Source organism: Dunckerocampus dactyliophorus, chromosome 21, assembly GCF_027744805.1.
Source record: "Dunckerocampus dactyliophorus isolate RoL2022-P2 chromosome 21, RoL_Ddac_1.1, whole genome shotgun sequence".
Lineage (NCBI taxonomy): Eukaryota > Metazoa > Chordata > Actinopteri > Syngnathiformes > Syngnathidae > Dunckerocampus > Dunckerocampus dactyliophorus.
In genome coordinates, this window is record NC_072839.1 from 3,600,667 (window position 1) to 3,625,038 (window position 24,372).

The window sequence follows — 24,372 nt, forward strand, 5'->3', positions numbered from 1 at the left end:
TGACAGCCATCATTTACAAACTTGAGTCAGAGTTTGCTCTTTGGTGCTGCTTCCAGATGGGCGTATGAGAACTCCAAATGCAAGTGTGGCCACTGCTCCGTGTTGCTCACAGATTGCTGTGCGTGCTACTGATTCTGCCAGCACCTGGCTTCATCTTGTGCGAGCTTCCTCCTCACATAACTGCAGTATTTTTCCGGGATCCCGCAAACTTTGAGTTCTTTAAGCCTCTCCTCTTTGAATTCATTCAGCCACCGAACTTTCTGCACATTCTTCTCCCTGGCGTTGCTGTCCTCGTAGAGTCTCTGTCGGCGCTTGGCGAGGGCCGCTTGCTCGCGTTCCCTCACCTGCTCCTTGATGACTTCCAAGTGGTGGTGAGCTTTCACCAAGCGCTTCTTCTCAGTCTCCTCATGTTTGAGCAGCGCCTCCTGCGTGCACTTGAGCACCCGCTCGAACTCGGCCTTCTCTTTGGAAATCTCGATGGACTCGCAGTGCTCTTTCCAGAGGAGCTGCTTGTCGCGCTCCATCTGGATCTTACTGTTTAAAATCCACCTGTCGAGCTTCTTGATTTGGTTGTCCTTCTCTATGTAGGCTTTTTCCCGTAGGTGCTGATAGCGGTCGTAGGCCTTCCTCCGAGCCTGCAGCTCTTGCTCCGCCTCATCCCTGATTGCGAAAAGGTCCTTTTCAATTATCTGCCGCTTTCTTCCCTCCGCAGCCTTTATGTCATCTTTCTTTTTTTGCGCGGCCTTTTTCAAGACCTCCAACTCTTCTTCAATCATGCTGCGGCCCGTGGCTCTTGCGAGGATCCGCTCATGCTCCGCGGTTGTAAGAGTGATGGATTGTACCCGCAGCCTGTCACGTGGGACTCTGACGTTGTAAATGACGCCACGGTTGCAGATTACAAAAGTCTTTTTTGGAAGCACTTGGATCAGAGGCACACTGGAATTGGGAGAGGTCGGGTCCTTCATTAAGTGCCGACTTTGTCCCCTTAAAGATGACGACGTTAGACTCATGATTATGTCGTTCACGCCGCAGTCGGATGAAAAATATCTCCGCGCCCTGTGGTTTTGCAGCTCGCCTCCAGCCCAAGGTCAGCTGGGATAGGCTCCAGCTCACCCAAGACCAGTAGAAAATGAAGATTTCCCCAAACAAATCCCAGTCTTATCTCCCGTGATGTCAACACAAAGACCAACATTTAAAAACCCACTTCAGAGATGATGGGTGACATCACAATCTGAGCACACACTCGACATCACTATGAAGTCACATCTTGGGCTTTGTTATGTAGAGATGGAACCATGATATCATTACAATGAGATCAGCTGCGTCTAACGATCTTAAAATAGTCGACTATTTGATCATTCGATCACCAATCTTGCCGTCAAATCGTGTAACCGTAGATTCTGAGCTGCTGATCAAGGTGTGGACTATAGATGGCAGTGACATTCTGTGTACTGGGTTCGAGCAAGCTTTAGGAAATAAGGTCCGTAGGCGGACAGAACTAGGAAGTGTTGACCTCGGTCCTTGCGGTATTTTAGCATTTGCCTGCAAGACCCCTGATGTCTGCTTCAAATAAAAGGCTGACTTTTCTACAGTCACCCTGCCGTTGTGTCATTCAGCCATCATTACAGTATGAAAATGTCATGTGACCGAGCTTATAGCATTCTGACTACATGATGCCCAGGGGCTAAGCTAAAACGATCTGATGTCATCATAGAAATGATGGCGCTTGATGACCGACACTTTATCATCGTAGAAGATACTGGCTTTTGTCGGCTAGTAAACCCCCCCGGAGCCATGGTTTGTACTTCTGAGCCGCCGCTATTTTTTTTGTTTTGTTTTAACAGTAGTGTTGTCATGAATCATTCTTACCTCCATTCTTAGTGTGCACAAACTACATTGATTCTAAATTTTAAAAAATGATACAGCATTCACACAGGAGCTGCTGTCAGCCACCACTCAAGCCAATATTACACTATATCAATACACTACATCTTCTGAATGGGCCGCACGGTGGCCTAGTGGTTAGCATGTTGGCCACACAGTCAGTAGATCTGGAAGATTTGGGTTTGTTGGACATGGAGTTTGGAGTTTGCATGTTCTCCCCCTGCACACGTGGGTTACCTCCGGGCACCCGGCTTCCTCCCACATTCCAAAACACAAAAACTGGCGACTCTAAAATTGTCCACAGGTATGAATGTGAGTGTGAAGGGTTGTCTATACGTGCCCTGCGATTGGCTGGCAACAAGTCCAGGGTGTACCCCGCCTCTTGTCCAACATCAGCTGGGATTAGCTCCAGCATACCCCAGCAACCTAGTGATGATGTCTTTTGAATGCCTTATATTTTTGTACATTTAGCCATTTTTATGCTTGGAAATTGCTTAATTTAGGCAAAAATACATAAAATTTGATTAAACATAATTTTTTTTTTTTTACTAATAGGCCGTAGTTGACCACAAAACAGTGATAATTTATTTAAAAAATCAAAGAATAAAGTGGGGAAATTTGCCAAGGGATTACCGCACTGCGCTAATGGCGGGTGGTATCGGATCATAACCCCTGCAGACAGTGATCCCATTATTAGTTTAGTTTGCATTTCTCAACATGCACACTATGAAGTTACACTATTGCCAGTTTGAGTAAGAAGTGTGTCAAAGATGGAGGAGAGACACTGCGGTTGGCTTTCTGAGAGTTTTAGTACCACAAATTCTTGCATAAGGTTAGGCACTGAAGTAAGACATAAAACAAAAGTAAACTTGGAAGGTGATTGGATGAATGTTTTGCTTGCTACATCCATTCCTGACCAATCAGATCCACAGGTAAACATGTGCTACTGGAATTAGGTAAACTACAGAGTTGGAGTAACTCGGAATGGGCAAAATGTCCTCGTTCCTTTCTGACTGAACTCCTGTTTTGATGGCGGTGTTGAGTTGAGTTGCAATAGCCTGGAACTCATTGAGGTTGAACAGCGCCTCTGCAGGTTGCAGTCAAGAATTGCACTTCTTTTGCTAGCTTACAGTATGTCAAGATGAAACAATTATTTGCATCTCTAGCCAAAATTAGCGAGAAGCGTGCAAACATCAGTTTAATCAAGGTAATCCTTCTCCTGGGTTCTTTGGTTTTCTCGTAACGCAGTACTGATAAAACTTAAGTGGAAGTTTGCTCTTTGGTGCTGCTTGCGGATGGGCATATGAGTACTCCAAATGCAAGTGTTCATTGCTCCGTGTTGCGCGTAGATCATTGTGCGTGGTACTGATACTGCATGCGCTTCTCACTCTCTTGCGTGGTCTTCCTCCTTACATAATTGCAGTATTTCTCTGGGATCCCGCAAGCTTTGAGCTCATTAAGCCGCTCCTCCTTGAGCTCATCGATGCATCTAAGTTTGAGCCGATCCTCGTCGGTAATGCTTTGGCTCATGGAGATTCTCTCTCGATGCCGGTCGATGGCAGCTTCTTCCCGTTCCCTAATCTGACTCTTCAGGACCTGCAAATGGTAACGTCCTTCCTCCCGCCGCTTTTTCTCCGTCTCCTCATGCTTGCGGAGCTGCTCCTGGTGACTACTCAGCATCCTCTCAAACTCCGCCTTGTTTTTGGAGAACTCCACAGCCTCGCACTGCTTTCTCCAGGCCAGCTGGGTGTCGAGCTCGGCTTGGATCTTGCAACGCTGAATACGCGTGTCCATCTTTAAGATGTGAGTGTCCGTCTCCATTTGGGCTTTGCAGCGCATGTGTTTGTAACGTTCAAAACCTTGTCTTTTAGCCTGCAAGTCCGCCTCTGTCTCCTGCTTGAAAGAGCGAAGGTCCTTCTCAATTATCTGACGCCTCCTTTCTGCTGCAGCCTTACTATCGTCTTTCCTTTTCTGAGAAGCGTTTTCGAAAGCGTCCTTCTCCTTCTCCAAGAAACTCGGACCCCTGACTCTCGCAAGGATCTTGTCGTACTCAAAAGCGGAAAGACTTAATGACTTATCACGCGGCTCCTCACGCGGAACTCTGACATTGTGAATGAAGCCTCGGTTGCAAATCACAACTTGCTTTTGTGGCTTGTTTCGGACGGACGGAACGGTAGGATTGGTGTCTGATTTGGGAGGTTTCTGCTTGCCGCTCATCCCAAATAGACCTCCATCCAGTACCGGCTTTTTCTCCTTGATGAGGAGCTGGAACCCACACACGCAAACCTGACGGCGACATGGGTCAAAAAGAGACAGGGCAAAGACAAATGAATGGGTTTGACCATCTTTGCAAGGGAATCCTTCTCTGTCTTTGATGCATTCACAATGTGATGAGAATGAGTTGGGAAATGGGCAAACTGGGATGAAAAGCATAAAAGTAGTTGTGCTGGTGACACCATAGAGGTGCCATTGTGACATCATACAGTGACTTTGTTTTGCTAAAATGGAGTAGACGCTGCATTGAACCAGCTGTGCTTGCAGATTTTGGAGAACTGACACAGTCAAGGTAGACCCGTCATGAATCTCTCCATTTCAGCGACGTCTACAGTAAGTAAAAGGTCAGGAGCCTCTCCTTCTGCTCAGCAGTGTTTCTAGACAGTTTTTCTCAGTTTCCTTGCTCATTTATCAAGCTTGGACAGTCATGAGCTTTGTTTGCAGTTGCACGCATTTTGTTCCCACTGTGGTAATCAGTTATGCGTGCCAGTAACGTAAATTGGTCGTCAACAGGTGTGAAGTATGTGTAAACTGCACGGCTGGTTGCGTGGTCGTGAACGCACAGCAACCAATGCCTAAACAATCTCATTCCCTTCTTGGAGCAAGTCGGAGGGAATTCTCCAGTCACTTCTGTAGCCTCTTGGATTTTCCTTATGAATTTTTAAGTGAGCTAAATGCCCGAAGCGATGTCTTTTTAGTCAGCAATTCCCTCTCCCACACTGTCCTTGCCTCCTTTTGTTTTTTTTTTTTTTTAAGTTTATACCCATCATGTTCCGCAGGACAGGAGTCAGCACTTCCTGTCCTGCGCTCTTATTTTGATGTGCTGCGCTTCCTGCCAGTGGCAATCTTAATTAGTGGGGTTTGAAAGGTTCATTGTTTCTTTGCTCATTACCTTCGTGTACTTCACCTGAGCTGTCACCGAGTCGGTACCTTGGCCTGTTGCTACTGCCTAAATCTGCCGTGTATGTTTTTTTTCACAGAGCCTTTTTTCTCTGTTGCTTTCTGTTTTTCTGGCACCTGCTTTAAAAGTTTTTTTATTTTTCACCACCGCCGTCTGTCTTTGCATACTGGAGGTCAAACACCCGACAGCTCCACAGTTCCTAACAATGCCGCCTTCCTGCTCTTTGTGCATTCTCTTTCTGCAGCTGCGAGACTCTCCTTGCTTTTTGTGCACTTGCCAAATTTGCGCGGGACACTGCGGGAGCCAATACCGCCACGACTGCTTCACGGTTGCGGGAAGTGGTGACAATGCGTACCAATGCGTACCGATGCTCTTTGCGTGTTGACAAAGTTGTGCGGGTAGTGGTCATTTTATGCAAATGCACACCATTTTCGGTCACAAATTGCGTGCCAAGTGCATAATTTATCGGCAAACAGTGCGCAAACCAGTCTTTGCGCATTTTAGGCTTGCCATAAGTAAATAAACAAATGACACGCATTGCCACGGCAAATTGCGTGACAATGCGGAAGCAACACCGCTTTACTAAAGTGTACCAAACAGCTGGTTTTCAACAGAACTAAACTTGAGGTGATTTAACCAGCTTTGATGCATGCGAGCTTGCGTGAACCCATGTTTAACTTGACATAAACGCTGGTTAGCAGGCAGAGGTTCGCTGGCAAAAGATCCCCCTGAATTACAGACCAAACCTACCTCAGTCCTTGAGAGTCAAATTGTTTTCCTTTCCCCTGTGAGAATAAACGGTGATTTACACTAAGAATAGCATTAAAGGGCTTCCTTGTGTCGCTGGCAAGCCTTATGCCGGCTTATTTTATATATCCACCAGCCGTTAAGCTATTGTAAGATAAGAGTAAATCTAAAAGCAATTTTCATCCCTGTAATGCGCTTGATTCATTGCAACTGCAGTAAAAAGAGGTAAATTGAGTTGACAGGTCCTTATTACTGCTTCTGTTTTGTTTTCGAAAAACATGAGCCCCTGTATTGCAATGCAGATGTGCAACATTAGTCGGGAGGTTTCCATAAAAGTAGCAATGAAGCAGGGGAAGCATTTTTTTTTAAATATGCTGTTATTTATTGGAGAGGGAGTTGCATACAACACAATTACATAAGCATAACAGGATGCTAACAGGCATGAACACACAAGCTAAACACCTACAGAAAAGAAATACATGGACATGGGGGCTTTGTTTTGATCGGTGATGCTCTTTGGACCGCCTTTGGACACCCCATGAAAAAAAAGTGTGAATTAAATAATTCTTTTAAAAATAATTTAATGTTTATTAAATAATAATTAGATAATGTAAATGCATATTTTTAAAAATAATTTAAAATACATAAAAATAAAATTGATTACAAAGTGTGTTGTGACTTAATGACCATTGGGGGCCCCTAGTTTAAAGATGACTGTAAATGACATATGTGGCGCCCCCTGTGGGTTGTGCTCAAAATGCATTGGAAGACATGTTTGCATGCATTTAATGCAGGTATCCTCCAAGGTTTTATAAGCATCAGACAAATGGTCAATGACTTATGAGCAGTAAGTTGCAAAGTCCCACCAGTGTTCCTGCAAGACGTTTTGCTTGATGGCGGTCAGGTTATTCAACCAATCTTGCTCAATTTCAGTCCCCGAATGAAGTGTCAGACCTTGCGGTATGTTGGATGTGACCGTGGGCTTTGCTGTTTGAACTTTCTATGAAAGTTATCACCCTGTCTGGGGGCTAAAAAAACAAAACAATCGCTGCACTCTTGACACAAACACCGTTCCATTTGTCGTGGGCTTGTTGATGGAGATCGCCGGCAAAACTTCACTGACAGCCCCGCAAGGCAAAGTTCACGCCGGCAATCAATCATTCAATAAATCAATCACTCTGTCAGGCCTGCTTTATTTCTCGCGAGGCTCTCGCTAAGTGGTTTTGCTGCGAGCCCACGCCAAAGTCTGAGCGGAAGAGTGAGTCCAGAATAGAGTGGTGGAGTGTGTACTTAACTATAGTTGAGAGCAAAGTGAATTGAGTCATGTCGGGAGCAGCAAGCTGGGAAGAAACAAGATTGAGTGAAGTATACAAGGCTACACTTTTTATTTCACTTGCCGGCCAGTCAAGGCAATTTTTGAAACTAATCCAGGGTGGCGCTCTCCTACCCTCACTGGATCTGATCGGTTATCTGTCTGACTCTGATCCCGTGCTTCCTGTTGGCTTGAGAGGCATTAGACTTGATGGCACTCTGGTCAAGCTTGGCCACGTTTCAGAGTAGCCCTCCCGCGGTGGCCGGTGTTTGTAAGGACAAGGTGGAATTTAGTCCCAGTGCCCGATGCTACTGCTTGTCAATAGAGATAATGGCTCGGCTTTCAGCATGTTAACTGCTCGCTGACGTGTTTTCACAGGAGGAGTGCCAGAACTACATCAGGGTGCTGCTGGTGAATGGGAACCGGCTGTTTACCTGCGGGACCAATGCCTTCACTCCCATCTGCACCAACCGCACGGTATGAGCAACAGAACTACAGTCGTCCCTCGCAATATTGCAGTTTTAATAAATGACCACTGTGACTGTGGTCTACATGTATTATTCGTCAAAACATGTGTAAATACATGTGAAACGTAGTATTCTGGTCACTAGGTGGCAGTAATGACAAAACATTATTACCTTAACACCGCATGAAGTCAGACAAGGCATGTCCGACATGATAGAGTGAAAATGAGTTATCCTCCTAGTCCGTGTGGAAGCGGTACGGTTTTGGCTTCTTAGGTTTGGAAAAAATAATTTGCCTGCTAGCGGCCGTCTGGAGTCCCTGCAGAATAAGAGTTGCAATGTGGCGTAAACAATGAATGAGTGTTAATTGGACTATAGGGGTGTTTTCGTTTCTACAGGGCTCTAGTAATGTTAAAAAAAATGTATTTAGAAAGCCATAAGCAGGTTTTCGATGCTCTAACTATGAAATTCCATTTAACATTGAATCCAAAATTGCAGGAATTCATTTATCGAGGTCGGGTCTGGAACCAATTAACCGCTTATAAACGAGGGACGACTGTAACTGTAACACAAACTATAACACACGGGTGTCCAAACCGTTTGACATTTGGATATTTTTAATTTGGTAAAAATAAGAAGAAAAAAGCTAAATATTTTGTATATTTAAAAACAAAACTTGATGTGTAATTATTGGTGTTTTTTGTGTCAAGATTTCAACATTTTGCTTATTTAGCTTTTTTTTTTTAATTATGTTTCTACAAAATCCCGCCAGCCATTCAAAAATGAGCTGCGGGCCACAAACGGCCCCTGGGCTGCACTTTGGGCACTCAACACAGCTGTGTTGGGCATATTTTCTGTATGATTCTAATTGTTTTTAAAAGATCTTTAAATTAAAACATTTCCAAATCAAATACAGGGCAGAATCCTGAAATGAGGCTGCGCCAAGTCAAGCCTACCCTCTGATTGTGTATATTCACTTGGTAATGATGTGTTGGTAATGACGGACTATCTTTTCCTTGGAGTTGTAACGGTTGTAACGGTGCATATGTGTCTGTTACCTTTCTATGTGGCCCGAAACTTGTTTATGTAACTGTCAGGGGGCCAAGATATTATCTAAAACTACACTCGTACTCAAACTGGAGTTCAACACTTTGGTCATTTTGCAATATATGGGGGGGGGGGGGGGGGGGGGGTCACTAAACCCCCAAAACAAGAAATAAGCAAGGTTCCGCATTTGTGGCGCTGGTAGTACAGTCACCTTGAGCTCAATCTCATCTCAGGCCCCACACATTTTCAGTTAGCACTGTAATGTAAGCTTGTGTACAGCACAAGGCCTGAACCAAAGAATATGTTCTAACTTATTGTCGCGTATGTAATCATTGGATAATACAGTTCTAGAACACAGAGCTCATGAAATTGGGATCCGACCAACATTTTCAGGAAAAGTGCTGTATTAAATGTCGTACAAATTAGTACGTGTGACAACAAGGAGCATGAGAGAGAAAGTCACGTGTCTACTTGAGTTAAGCACGTTAAAATGCTACTTAAAACATTGCCTGTACAATTAAAAGTTGTATTATGGTCACAGTTTGGAAGGAGTTACTGGAATTGCAATGGATTGTGTTTGTTTTCGGAGGTTCCACCGTGCGCAATCCAAATGAAGAAAGTAATCAAATTGGAAATGTATAAAGATTAAAATTCCTGGGAGCCGGTTGTGCTGTACTCTTCACTGATGAATTGATGATAATACCACTCGACATGCAGTGCAGTCAAGGGTCGCTGACTAATTATAAAACAAATCCTATTAAGTGTTTTGATTGAAGAACCTACCTTGCCTTAAGATAATTACTCCCAGTAAGCATCAGTCCTTGTCTTATTAGTGAGCCTGTCTCCATTTCTCAATGTTGGCTTTATAATGTATTTATTTCGGTGTAATCCACTTTTTCCACTCCCCTCCGGTGTATATACAGTATATGTCGACAAATCCCCCAGTGGTCTTTGAAGTGTTCTTAAGTCAAAGAATCGACTCGCTTTTGTTGTGTTTCAGCAGCCGCTTGACACAACAAGGGCAACAGGAGATTACGCTGTGTATTAACCCGGTTTGTGGCTTGCCGCTACCCGTTCATTTTAACGACAAAACCACCATGTTGGGTTTTTTGGGTTTTTTTCTTAAATCTGAGTGAAGTCAAGTGAACAGCGATATTGTACACGGGCCGCTATCTTATCAAAATCTCATCGTGGGATTTAATGGGAGCGGAGACAGAAGTTAATATTGCGGTGACATTTTTTGTGATGCAAAATGTCACAAGCTCACACGACGAATGAAAAATAATGGAAATGTCACGACATTGTTCTTGCAGTGTAGTCATCAAACGTCATGTTTATCCACTGAGTGTTACGTTGGACATGAAACGGGGATAAACCCAGCAGGAGTGCATGTTGTTCCAGTTACTTTCCTTCATGTTTAAGCTTCTCATCTCTATTACACAATGACGATACTAATACCCTCCCACTCTAAACCAGGGGGGTCCAAACTTATTTCAACTTTCGTCTTAAATAATCTTTGTCATTTTTCTTCTGGACTTTATTCTCAGACTATTTTGATTTTTTTCCTATAATAATACATTTTCCACACACTAATTGTCCAAATATTTTTGGAAAAAATGCACTTTCTCATATCACCACTTAAAAAAAACAAATGTCTTTAATATTTCAACTGTATGCCACTAAAATGACATTTTTCCTGATATTACAGATTTATTTTTTGTAAAATTGTGCCTTTTTTTCTTGTTAGAATACCACTTTTTTGTCCTTATATTTTGACTTTATTTTCATAAAATTACAGCTATTTTTCTTTTTTTCCCCAACTACTTCAACTTATTTTGTGTGACTTCTCATAACATTTTCCGCAACCTAATAAAAGTTTTCTTGTTTTTTTTTAAATATGACATTACTTTTTTTCTTATTTCAACTTTATTTCACTAAAATGCTGTTTTTTCTCATATTACGATGTCATTGTTGTAAAATTATGACTTTCTTACTTTTTTCCTCATATTTTTTTCACTTTAATCTTGTAAAATTATTGCTGATTTTCAATTTTTTCAGGGTTTTTTTTTGTTTGTTTTGAATGTGACAAGGGTGTGGGCTGCAACTTGCCCCCGGGCCACACTTTGGACACATTAAAGGTCCCATATATTATGTTATTTTGTACCATTTTAAATAAGGCTCAAGAGGTCCCACAATAGTGTTTTGGCCAAAATATGATGAATGCCAGGCTTTTTTTTAAGATGTGTAGCGAAGCCTGCTTCAAAGCAGCTGTTTAAGTGCCTCTTTTCTCAAAAATGGAGCATACAAGTGAGGTAGATGTTTGTTTGATATTCATAAACGGCCTCTAGAGACCAACATTACTGTTATTATTTCATCTCCTATGACGTGTAGGAAGCCTTTATTAGGGGCACAGACACGGCTTCCGGTGACAATATTACTTGCAGTTTTTGGATGGGACACAGCTGATGTATCATTGCGGTTTCCTGTAAATGACCCAAAAAAGGCCTGTGCAGCCCACAGGAAGAGTCCCATCAATACTGGCTTTCATCTCAGGGGCAGCCGAGCAGATAGTACCCGCTCTGTTTTGTCCTGGTTTGGTGAGGCAGAGGTGCAAAACGAAACCCTCCCTCCCATCCAAATCGGAAATTGGCTTAAGGACTTGCCCCCCCCATGCTGAATGGGGTATAGCCTGCCATGTGGGCGGCCTCATTTTCGCGTTAACTGAAAATGTGTGAGGCCCGAGAGGAGATTGAGCTTTGAATGAGTCAAGGGTGAGCGTTTGGCCATCATTGTAGGACTGGACCACCAGCACCACACATGTGGAACCTTACTAGGATACAGGATAAGGGATTTTTTTAATTTGGGGGGTTAAGTGACCCCCAGCAGGAGGGAAATACAGTATATTATAGAACAGGGGTGTCCAAAGTGCCCGCAACACTTTTATCAATTAACCTAACATGCGTGTTTTTGGAATGTGGGAGGAAACCGGAGTACCCGGAGAAAACCCACGCATGGGGCGAACACACAGAAACTTCACACGGATGTCCAAACGGAGAGTGGAACTCAAATCTTCCACAGCTTCTGGCAGTGTGGCCAACATGCTAACCACCAGACTAACTAACTAAGAACAACATTTACACAAAGAAAGTTGGAGTTTGAAAATAAATGTAAAAAAAACCACAGAAATGGAAAAAAGGTTTTGTATTTTTACAAGAATAAAGTCAAAATAATACAAGAAGAAAGTCGTATTCTAACGAGAAAAATTGTTGAAATTTTGCGGGAATCAACTCCTAATATTAAAAGGAAAAACAATATTATTTTAAGTCCTGTACATTTATTAAATATTAAAGGAAAAATATGGCTGTTTCTTTTTTTTTTTTTTGGCCCACGGCACATTCTACAAATATTAATTAACAAAAAAAACCAACTCAGCAACTATGAAAAAATCTGCTGTAATTTTACAACAATAAAGTAAAATATTGAGAAAAACGTGTAATTTTACGAGAATAATGTAATTTTAGTAGCATAAACTACAATTATCGAAGAAGAAATATTTCATAAGTCGTAATATTATGAGAAACAAACTAAACAAAACAAAGTTGTAATTTTTGGAAAATTAGGTTGGGGGAAAAAGTTAATTATGGGAATAAAGCCGTAATATAATGAAAAGAAAATTTTAATGCAAAAATGAGGGGAAAAGCAAAGAGCATAGTTGATACTAATAATGGGCATTTTCACCAGATGCGTTTTTTTCCTTGAGTTTTATATAACTTCTTAGCATACCTAACCTAACCTAAGTTGCATCCTTTCAATTTTCAGTGATCATGTGGTCCTCGCTGAAAAAAAGTTTGGACACCCCTGTTGTAGAATGACCCAAGCATTGAACTCCAGCTTAAGTGATTTCTTAGATAATTAAATCACAAAACAGGTTTTGGGCCAAATAGAACGTTAACGGACACATACAGTACGCACTTCGACAACTCCATGGAAGGAAGAGATATTCTTTTGGGAGGAGCAGTTTTGGTGATTTACATCATTTTTATCGTTCAGATGACTATTTAACTGAATGCTCTTGTTCTTCTAGCGTCTTACGTGCCGACATTAGCAAAAGTAATTGCATCCAGAATCATTTTTGTACTTGAAAGCTAACTTCCAGTAAATGAACTTCCCAAGCTGATCTGTTGTATTAAAGTATTAAACATGCATCTTGAAGCTACGCTGTGTGTTCTTATGGTGGACACAGTGGAGAGAAGGTCAAGACTAAGTCACGGTCAAGCTGAGTATTTTTGTGCCCTCCCTTGGATGGTAAAGCTTCCAGAAGATGCGGTTGAGCGATGCTTTAACCAGACAAACAGCTGCACAGCGTCACAAACCAAACAGGAAACACTGAAGCCAAGAGGCATCCCGGTGTCTTATCACGTTTTAGAATATCATTGCACTTGGCAGCTGCGTTATTTGCGTGGTTTATGCAGCTAATGACTCCAAATGTGCCCTGTGATTATGTTTCTATATATCTCTGTTATGTAAACCAAACAACATTGTAATATGTGTTGTTGTCTGCGTCATTTGCATACTGGCAGCACAAAACAAAACATTAGCAGAGCTCGCCGGTTTGCATGTTAATGCTGCCCTTTCATATGCTGTCCTGTATTTTCCTGCCAGCATTCTGCAATGATCCATTATTTGGGAAAACGTAGGAAATACATCTCATTTCCAAGTATATTGCTTTTATTTTGCGAGACACTCGCGCTACAAAGCAAAGTTATTTCCTTTTTCACTATTTATTCAGTGGCTTTTCTTTGTAGCTGACGAACCTGACCGAGATCCACGATCAGATCAGCGGAATGGCTCGGTGTCCTTACAATCCCCTTCACAACTCCACCGCCCTCATCACGTCCAGCGGGGAGCTCTACGCAGCCACAGCCATGGACTTCTCTGGGCGAGACCCCGCCATCTACCGCAGCTTGGGCGGCCTGCCACCCCTGCGCACGGCCCAGTACAACTCCAAGTGGCTTAATGGTAGGCGGGTGTAGCTAATGGAATGAGATAACCTCTCAGTCATTTCTAAGCTTTTAAAGTCTGCATGGTGCACATGCTTTGTTGTTGGGACTTTTGGGCCACTCGCATTTACGTAACTTGTCCGATTGGCCTGAGCAGAAGACAACCCCAAATATAAGACGACCCCGATTTTTCTTAAAATCATTTTTTTCAACGTTTTTGAGACACTTTTTTTTCACACGGGTCACGACTTGGGGGGAAAAAAAATACCTTCTTATATTCATGTCAATATTTATACATAAAATAAAAACACATCGTACATTAGTCCCTCACCACTTCCTATTTTGTGGCTTCACTCTCATCACTATTTTTCAAGAATATATCAATCATATCAATAAATCATGCTGTTTGTGGTTGAATCCGGTCTATTGTTAGTAAAAAAAAACAGCATTTTATGTATTTTTTGCCTAAATTAAGCATTTTCAAGCATAAAATTGGCAAATTGAACTAAAATGTGAACATAAGGCATTCAGAAGATGTATTCAAAGATACTGTATGTAGCGCTCTACATTGGTCACGAGATGTAATGTAATGTTACTGTCGTGTTCGGTGAGACACACAAGCACCAGACTTGAACAACAGGCTTTTATTGCAGGTTTGAATGATCGCACAAGGCTACTGTTGTGGCGAGCTAAAACGCAACTCTGAAACCCCCAGTGGCACTTCCTGTCCGCCCCCTAGCACATGAACACATTTCTAGCAGCACACTCAATCACTTATGTCTATTATATTGGATAATAAGAGTGTAAAGGTGAGTATAAGTGGTGTTATTTCATGTCCAGGGGGCTCTAATAATGTTAAAAAACGTTAGAAAACAGGTTTTCTATGCTCTCAACTATGAAAATATTCCGTTTATAAATAAGGAATCCTACTTTGCAGAAATGCAATTGGGTTTTTTTTCAGATTCTGTCTGTTTTCTGGATAGTCGTGTCAAATAACCGGTGGTGGGAGATTAATTTATTCAAACATTCCAGGGGGGGGTCATAGTGGGGAAAGTCTGAGACCCTTAAAATTATGAAATGCACCTGCAAAATCTTGCGAGTTTTCGAGGACGTGAAGCCCTCAAAACGGTGATTTGGCTAAAAAGGAAACACAAGCTTCAAGACAGTTTGGATTTCTGTGACAAAGCATCGGGCTTTGAAAATGTTGAGCTCTACTTGTATTTGTGTTGTGTTCAACACTGCGGGTGTCTACATCACGCCTTTCTAACGTCACACTTTGCATTGAGGTAAAACTGCACCATACCGGGATACGGTAAATAATGATATAAGAATATTAAAAACTGCTTCAGTCTGAGAAGTGAGTGCCAGATAGTTATTTGTCAAGGGAGCACATCTCTTCCAGTCTTTTGGTTGATTACTTTTCCCACCCCTCAATCGGTCATGTAGCTGGAAATGAAGATCCTTTGTGAAAAAAAAATCATTTGAACCACTTATACTGCTGCATGAAATATTTATATTCATCACACTTTTCCTACTTAAAAACGGAGCCTCGGTGCACACTTCAGGTGTCTCTTTTCAGAATCCGCGCTAAATTGGAAAAATAAATTAAAAGTCACCACGTGCGCACCTTTACTGCGGCGACTCAGGAAAATGGGTGTTTAATAACTAATTTTACGCTGTTTTTTTTTTTTTCCCTCCCTCCTGCGCCACCCTGTGAAGGTGCTGAGGATGAGAAGGTTGAAGTGAGGAAGGTGAGGAATGAGGGGGGGGCTGCTACTCAGCTTCCATTTAAAGATGAATTAAATCACTGCCAAGGAGAATAAAGTGTGCGGTTAGGATCTAATGTCATACATAAAAGATGAACGTGGTTGCGGTGGCGGTGGCGCCGGGGTTGTGTGTTTCTGACAGGGTGAGAACTATTACGCTTCACCTCTTTTGGTCATTTCTCATCTCAACCTTTCCAATGAAAAATGAGTTTTCCTGTTATAACGCAAAGCCATTAATAACAACCTGGCCTGGTTATTAATGCTGATGCTGTTTTGCACACTCATACAATGTAAGTCAATCAGTCCTAACATGTGTTTTTTTTTGTCTTTTCCCGCAACAGAGCCAAACTTTGTGTCATCTTACGACATCGGCAACTTCACCTACTTCTTCTTTCGGGAGTACGCGGTGGAGCATGACTGCGGTCGCACGGTCTTCTCTCGGGCGGGCCGCGTGTGCAAGAACGACATCGGGGGGCGCTTCCTTCTGGAGGACACGTGGACGACCTTCATGAAGGCCAGGCTCAACTGTTCCAGACCGGGAGAAATCCCCTTTTACTACAACGAGCTGCAGGGTACCTTCTACCTGCCCGAGCTGGAGCTGCTCTACGGCATCTTCACCACCAATGTGTAAGTTGGAACGCAATCCGTGAAGGAGGATGGAACGAGTGGCATTCAGTCGTGCAGCGTGGACCTCCATCACAGCTGATTTCATGAATTATTCACCGGTACAGTAACGGGAATGATGAAAAATGCAATCTTAAAAGATAATCAGACATTTCTGGGGTTGTTTCGGAAATGCACGATTTTTTTTGTTTAGTTGCAAGTTACTGGTGAGCACTTGGAGTGCATAACCATCAACATTGTTCATGTAGATGCTATGTAGTGGTTCACACAGCACACTTGCAAACATGCGCTCAGCCCCTGCTGGGACAAAAATGTCTCAAGAATAAGACGATCATGAATAAAAGACGAAACCCCCTTTTTCAAGACCTGTTTATGTGGAGATAAAATATCTTTTTTTATGATTGGAAAAAATAGCACAACTCCCGTTTGCCAACTTGTTCAACCTTTGAGATGTTTTTACAGTTTGTGTGTGGGCTGCGTCTCTCAGGTCACTGGTGCGCGTGTGTGCGTGTGTGCGTGTGTGTGTGTGTGTGTGTGTGTGTGTGTGTGTGCGTGCGTGTGCGACGGAAAGAATAACTGACTTGTTGAACAAGCTGTTTGGTCAATTTAAGTTAATTTAATGTTTCATTAAATGTATTTTTTTATTATAATTTTACTCTAAATTAGGCGATATTTAACATATAATAATGAATTATCCATTTAGATTATATACTACATACATTTATCAATTATAATTAAAGATGGGCTGCACGGTGGCTGAGTGGTTAGCATGTTGGCCACACAGTCAGGTGATCAGGAAGACATGGGTTCGAATCTCCATTTGGGCATCTCTGTGTGGAGTTTGCATGTTCTCTCTTGTTATGCTTGTTGGGTTAATTGGAGACTCTAAATTGTCCGTAGGTATGAATGGAAGTGTGAATGAGTGTTTGTCTATATGTGCCCTGCCATTGGCTGGCGACCAGTCCACGGTGTACCCTGCCGCTTGCCCAGAGTCAGCTGGGATAGGCTCCAGCATGTGCATAGTGAGGACAAGCGGCATAGAAGATGGATACATATTCATAGTTGTTTTATACAAACATCCATAATAGGTACAAAGATGTTTCTAAATACGAAAGCTAAAACATTACAACTTACAGTGTAGCAAGAGTTATTGCTGGTTAGTGTATAATTACGCTGTGCATATGGGAGCTGCATATGCTTATGTTTTATTTTGTATTCATTTTTCACACACTTTCTAAAATGTATTTATGTTCAATGGCTCCTCGGTGCTGAAAACGGTCTTTTCAAAGGAAACATTAGCAACATTCCCCCTGCAGGCACCGGCTTTAATGAACAGCCGCGTCGTCACATTATAATTCACGTGGAGAATGAATGAACGCTCTCCGTCTCGACTTTCAGCGTCGCCGGACAACACGGACATGTTTAAAGTGACAGCTTGAAAAGCCAACGCTGTATTTCAGTGTGGATGTGTGCAGTTCGTCAGACAAGCCAAACAGCTTAATTGTGTCCTGTTGTTGGATTTATGAGCCAATAATGGCCTCCATTTACAACAAGGTATACCTTTTATCTACCGAGTGTGTTTTAATGTGTGTTGTCGGCTCACAGCAATGCTAAATACAGATACAAAAACAGTAATAAAGTTTGTAGCTGTGGTGATCCTCGGGGGGTTTAATACCTGCTTGTGTTTATCTCTCATCCACCTTGTATCCATCCTGGCTTGTGTTTTCTTCTTCCTGACTTCTAGAAACAGCATCGCTGCCTCCGCTGTGTGTGCCTTCAATCTCAGTGCCATATCCCAGGTCTTCAACGGACCTTTCAAGTACCAGGAGAACTCTCGCTCAGCCTGGCTGCCCTACCCCAACCCCAACCCGGATTTTCAGGTAAAAACATTTTTGACGCAAGGATCGGAACGGCGGCAGTCAGATCGGGAAGATCTGGGTTTGAATCTCCGCTTGGGCATCTGTGTGCAGTTTGCATGTTCTCCCCTTGCGTGCGTGGGTTTTCTCCGGGTACTCCGGTTTCCTCCCACATTCTGAAAACATGCATGTTAGGTTCATTGGTGACTCTAAATTGTCCATAGGTATGAATGTGAGTGTGAATGGTTGGTTGTTTGCCAAGCTCCTTCCAATTGATTAACTCGTGTCTCATTGTCTCTTGTGTCTGCTTTATTGGGTAATGGAGTGTAAAGGTGACTATAGGGATGTTATTTCATGTCTAGAGGGCTCTAATAATGTTAAACGGTTGTAAACAGGTTTTCTATGCTCTAACTACGCAAATATTTGATGGATATGTAAGGAAATTCACTGATCACAGTCGAGTCCATGTAACCGCGATAAACGAGGGATTTTTGCGTGTTTCCTGATGCACCCATTTGTCACGTTGAGTCCAAGCAAACTTATTTTTGACATGACATTTAATTTAACTTCCTCCTGCTCCTAAAGTTGCTCTACATGGAACCTCAGTGGTGTTCTTTACATTCTGCACCATCAGTCATAGAAAATGTCGTCTGGACTTGTTATTAAACTGTCCTTGTTCTACACAAGCAACACCGAGGCAGTTTATCCTGGTCCTGATGGCACAGGAGAGAGCAGGGTATGTTTTATTAGGGAAAAGTGCCTTTCATGGGTAGAGTTTAGCAGATAACACGAGAGCTGATTCTCACCAGTCAAATCCCTCCTCGGCCTGACTGCCAATTGGCGGCACACCCATCCGTTGCACATGTGCCGCAAGCATATGCACTCATGATGTCGTACTCACTCAGGAACATGAAGTCACTCAGTGCAATCCTATTTCCACGTCACAGAAATGCATTTCCCCCCTATAGGAACCCAATTTTCTCTCTCCGCTCAAGCCTCAACACATATCACCCTCCTCAGCATTGGTGCGCCCTAGAGAGCTGCTTTTAAAAGTTTGCATCCGCATTTCTTCTTCACATTTCCCACAATGGCTCCTCCCCGCCACGGAGCTGGTGCACACTTTATCTCCGTTTCAGTGACATGTTCATCAAGCGTGTTGCAGGATTTGATTCATTTGCACAGCATATATTTCTCCATCCCTTTTTATTCACGAACATCCCCATACATACAGGACACCTGCATTCCTAAAGCTGTACAACAGCTACTTTCCATACAAATGGCAGGTTATAGACGGCTGTCAAATAGAGATAATGAAGTCAGTCAGCACACACAGATAACCTGTCTGTTTACAAAGAAAATCCCCCACCGCCTGTTTAAAGTACGCACATTGATCCCTGTGGCTATGAGTCATTATGCATTGAGTGCTGATACCGTGTTTGCGCTGGGATCAACTATCTGGCACATTTTGTCTTTCTCAAGACATGTTGGCTCGTAAACGTGTATGGAAAATACTATTTGAGCCAAAAGTTCATAAATATCGGATTTCTTTAGTCAAAATGACAAAAGAATGTAGTTATTCCGGTTCTATTTCAAACAATTAACAGGACCTTCAGATTTTTTAATAGATGAGTAAATGATCCCAGGTCCTTACCAAGAGCAACAAACCACAAGGGGGGAAGCAGCTATAAAGTAGAGCGCTTTACTATTGTGTACGAAATATAAATTGGTTACTCATTTGTGCGTAGTCTGGATGTACCTTACCTGGGTGAGGTTCCCTTGCCCCTAACCTGAAGTCCCACCCGTAACGGGGGAGATTAACCCTTTAAACGAAGAGTCGGGGGAGGTGCGTACGCTGCTGACAAGTGTGGTCTTGGACCCTTGCGGTAACTAGGGTTTAAACAATAGCGCGCTAGCCATCTAGCAAACATACAAAGCGCCACTTGTTGTTCAAGAAGTGTATCCTTTCTTCTCTTGAGTTACTGATAAATGAAAAATATGGTCCCCCCATCTTTTGTCCTTCCGCATAAACCAGAAAATGCCCTGCTGACATACGGACACCCAAATGTTTCACTCGAACAATCAGTCCTGTTAGGATAGGAACGCTCAACCCTCTCCTTCCAAAAGTCATGCCCTTATTGACTGAGCTACTGCCGCCCCATTTTCCAAAACATATTTTTACGGTGCCATTACTGTGCGGCTCCTGTCATCTTAGCAGAGGACAGGAGGTGAGATGGTTCCACACTCAGCCAAATGATGGTTCTGTCCCTCACCCTAACTGGGAAAATCACACATCCATTTCTGTGTGTACGCTCAGATGATGTCACACACACGTCTTTCCTGGATGGCAGACATATAATCTTCCAAAGCCTGCGTGTACAAGGCCGATGTCACTGAGGGCTAATCATGCTATCATATGATATATGCTCCAACACAGTGTGCGTCACATTTGCAGGGAGCAACGCAACATGAGCACATAAAGTCTTGCATTCCTCTGGCCTCTCATTTCCCGACTGCTGAAGTGGTGAAGGCGCTGATCCATTGCCCATCCATGCAAAAGCCTCCATGACTCTCAGCTGTCAGCCCAGGGAAGGCATGGGGATTGATCCGTAGAAAGTGACCGTGCTGTGGTTGCTGGAGCTAGTCACTTGGAACCAATCACCACCCAAGGTCCAGGTCCAGTTAACTATAACCTGTCCAAGTATGGTTATCCTCGAGCGAATGTTTATTTTAAAGTGGCAGTACGGAAATATAGTGCCAACATCAGCACCTGGTCTGCAAGAGAATAAGAATATGTAGCAGGAGGGATTGGTGTTGCTAACTTTGTGTGTCAAATTTCCAATTTGTCCTGCAGTGTGGTACCATCGACTCGGGCTCCTACGTCAACCTGACTGAGAGAAACCTGCAGGACGCCCAGAAGTTTTTACTAATGCACGAGGTGGTCCAGCCCGTGGCTCCTGTGCCCTACTTTATGGAGGACAGCGTCCGCTTCAGCCACGTGGCCGTGGATGTGGTGCAGGGCAAGGACATGCTCTTTCACATCATCTATCTAGCTACTGGTAAGTACACCTTCAAGACATAACTGTCTCCCTATCGAATCATGGAGACACGCACATTTTTACAGGCTATCATGCTAGGTTAGCCTACTCATTCGGTGAAGAAAAACAAAATGATCAACCTTAAAGCTCCCAGGTCTATAGATGACTGATGGAGTATTTCATTATTTTAGTATGTGTAGTGAAGCCTGTTTTTTTTTTGTTTAGTTTTTTTACAAAGCTTTCTTTGGTGCTCGGTGCACCATCGAGACATAATTGTCTCCAGATCTAGAGCCAAGAAATATCATATAGTCCCCTTGGCTCTCAGCCCCCTCCTCCGACACTTCCGACCCCCCCCCCACCCTCACCCCCTTGCCGCCACCCCCCCCGGGGGCCTGTCCCACTTTGTGAGATGCACTGCATTACAATCACATTTTCTACAGGCCATCACGGTAGGTTATACTATTGTTTGAAGAAAAATCAAATGATACACCTGAAAGCTTCCACATCTGCAGATGGCTGACAAATGGCTATTTTAGGAAGTGTAGCGAAGCCTCTTTTTTATTTCATAGCTGTCATAACTGTCTCCATATCTAGGGACAAGAAATATCGGCATAGTCCACTCACCCGCCCCACTATTGCACTGCATTGCAGTTACATTTTTACAGGCTATCATGCTAGGTTAACCTATTGGTTTAACAACAAAACAAATCAACGTGAAAGCTTCCACATCTGTAGAAGACTAATACTGATTTTAGGATGTGTAATGAAGCCTTCTTTTCTTTACAATGTGAGAAGCACTGAATTAATCATATTTTTTACAGGTAAAGTAAAATCAAACTGAAAGCTCGCATGTCTGTCACTGACGGAATTTGACGGCTTTATTTGAGGATGTGTAGCGAAGCCTGCTTTTTTTTTTTTTTTTTGCAAAGGTGTGTGTGGTAAGTGCACCATCAAGGCATAAGTGTCTCCACTTCTAGGGACAACAAGACAAACGAGAGCTGTATGAAAAAATGCGTTCCCGAGCGACAGCACGCAGAAGTTAAAGGCATGGTGTCGTCCTGCACACTGCAAGCCTGCTCCATATCACTGCACTCCCACACGTGGTTGTTGTTAAAACAGCGAAGCCATTGTCTCCAAAAATAAAAAGCGAGAGTGGAAAACAAAATACTCAAGAGTCACAAGTGATTATGAAGACGTCCTGCGCATGTTCGCGAGCTCATTGTGTGTTGTCACCAACGATCAGCACGCTGTTTGATCCCACCAGTGTGACAATCTGCCATGACAGCCTGCAGAACGTGTTATCAGTGGGACACTCGCCAGGCGTTTATGTCGTGTAATATTTCACTTCAGTAAGGGAGGGGAGAAAGTAAAGTGCACTTAAATGCATGGAGATGGGTCGGCATTGTTTTGGTTTTATTCTATTAAGAAAACACATGCGCACGGTTTGCTGCTCACTGTTCATTTGGTGCTGTGGCGGCTAATGAACAACAGCTGAAACCTTGCCAAGCAACCCGGCCTGTGCTCCCTCTTCCCTCATCACATACTATTATTAGTGCTTAAACTCACTCTGATTTGCTATGGACAGCACGCTCGTTCCAATTAGGGTTCAAACATTTTAAATATGGGGTTCTTCTTTTCATATGTAAAAAAAAAAAACCTTGCATCCAATTATCAGCAACCTTTATATTCCCCACCTTGCGTGAAGCTATTAGCAATTCACTCACTCCGCACCTAATTACTTTTCGCCTCAGCCAAGGGACTTCATGGGTAATAGATGATGTTGGTTTTAGCTCTCCCCAAGGAAAACCGCCCCTAATTTCATCTCTAGGGGGGCCCAGCTCACCGAAATGAAAAAGTTCAGGGTGTATTCATTTGTTTCTGCCCTCTCATAACTACCACATGCCGTCTCCTCCCTAAAGAAAATGTTGTTCCTTGGTCGTGTTTCAGGACTCTTGTTTCAGTTTCAGGAGTTTTGTCCGCACTTTTTGCACAATCGGGATGTACTTTTACCTCCAGCAAAACTTTTGGTTTGTAACTTGTCACCATTTGATGCTTTGTTTATTGTCTTTATGCTTTATTGCAGCAAAGGTGAGGTTTAGCCCTTAAGGTGTCCTATCATAGTGTTTTTTTCAACAATGCTAAATAAGCCCCGTAGGTCCCACGTGAGGGTTCGGTTCAAATGTGTGTACTTGATGCTGGAAGTTAGACAGGTTAAAGTCCTTTTAGTAAGCTCTATTGTGTGCCTGCTGCTTTCATGCAAATGAGCCGTTTGTTCACAGCGTGTGGCCCTTTTACACATACAGTAATTCCTCATCACTTCGCACTTTGAATTGAACTTTTTTGAAAATACATTAATAAATCTGCGCTGTTTCGTGGTTGAATACGACCTATTATTGGTCAAGAAGTACACATATTTAGGCTAATTTTTAAATAATGAATAAAAAATAATGACTCTCTTTTCAATTTAGTTTTTTTTTGTCTAAATGGAGCATTTTCAAGCGTAAAAATAAGCTAAAATACAAATATAAGACATTCAGAAGACGCAGTTGAAGGCATGTAGTATTTTACACTGGTCACTAGGTGTCAGTATGGTTACATTGATGAGACTTCCTGTGCAGGAAATACTTGTCCAGAACAGGAATTAAAAAGAAGAAGGAACTCTCTCAATATGTGAGTCTGTATTGTGTCTTATTTTCTCTTATGTCTACTATATTGGGTAGAGTAAAGGTGACTATAGGGGTGTTATCTCATGTCTAGAGGGCTCTAGTAATGTCAAAAACGTATTTAGAAGGTCATAAACAGGTAGTATGTAACATTTAGAAAGGGTGACCATACCAGGACACTGAGATGAGTCTCAGCGTTTGTTCAAAGATGCATTATAATTCTAAAACATTTAAAGTATGCCGTGAGTGCCGTGAAAATAATAATGGCTATCTTTTCAAGTCAGGTGCAAGTGGACAAATAACTACGAAATATTCCGTAATATCAGCTATATTGGCAAAGCCAAGACAGGATATGAAAACAGGACATGTCTTGGGAAAACGGGATGTCCACCCTACATCAGTAGTGGGACAGGTAACAAAGTTGTTAGCAACACTAGCATAGATAGCTATGTGACGTGCGATCCCGCCAGCCCTGCATTCTGCCTGGGTTGGAGCCTGCGTGCAAAGACTCCTGCTCAGTGAGAGTTGAGCAATGCTAGCCAGCGAGCTAAAATCCCGAGATGCCAACCCGTCGTCCGGCGCGGTTCTTAAGGCGTCATGGAGTGAGGTTTACCAACGTACTTGCCCATCAAAACACCAGCTAGCATGCTAAAGTGCTAATGTTACATTCACATTTTAACAGGCTGCAATGCTAGGTTGGCGAAACTTACAGCTCCCAGGTCTGAAGCTGACTGACAGATTGATGGTAAAGGCGCAGGCTTAATCTTAAGATGTGTAGCGAAGCCTGTGTGTCCGCTTT

General features: G+C 42.9%; 2 protein-coding genes across 6 annotated transcripts in view; both read left to right on the forward strand.

Annotated features, from left to right (window-relative positions):
- si:dkey-118j18.2 (uncharacterized) overlaps window positions 1–24,372 on the forward strand; it is a 192,338-nt gene that overhangs the window by 101,402 nt on the left and 66,564 nt on the right. The window lies entirely within an intron of this gene.
- Window positions 1–24,372, forward strand: part of sema5a (sema domain, seven thrombospondin repeats (type 1 and type 1-like), transmembrane domain (TM) and short cytoplasmic domain, (semaphorin) 5A) — a 133,092-nt gene that overhangs the window by 70,450 nt on the left and 38,270 nt on the right. For all 5 annotated transcript variants that reach the window (XR_008567328.1, XR_008567329.1, XM_054765309.1 and 2 more), the window contains 5 exons: window positions 7,497–7,595; window positions 13,435–13,648; window positions 15,737–16,022; window positions 17,764–17,899; window positions 20,727–20,931. Coding sequence is in view for 3 of the 5 variants with exons in the window: in XM_054765309.1 (XP_054621284.1) it covers window positions 7,497–7,595; window positions 13,435–13,648; window positions 15,737–16,022; window positions 17,764–17,899; window positions 20,727–20,931 (940 nt within the window). In the remaining 2 variants the exon portion in view is untranslated. The remainder of the gene's footprint in view (window positions 1–7,496; window positions 7,596–13,434; window positions 13,649–15,736; window positions 16,023–17,763; window positions 17,900–20,726; window positions 20,932–24,372) is intronic.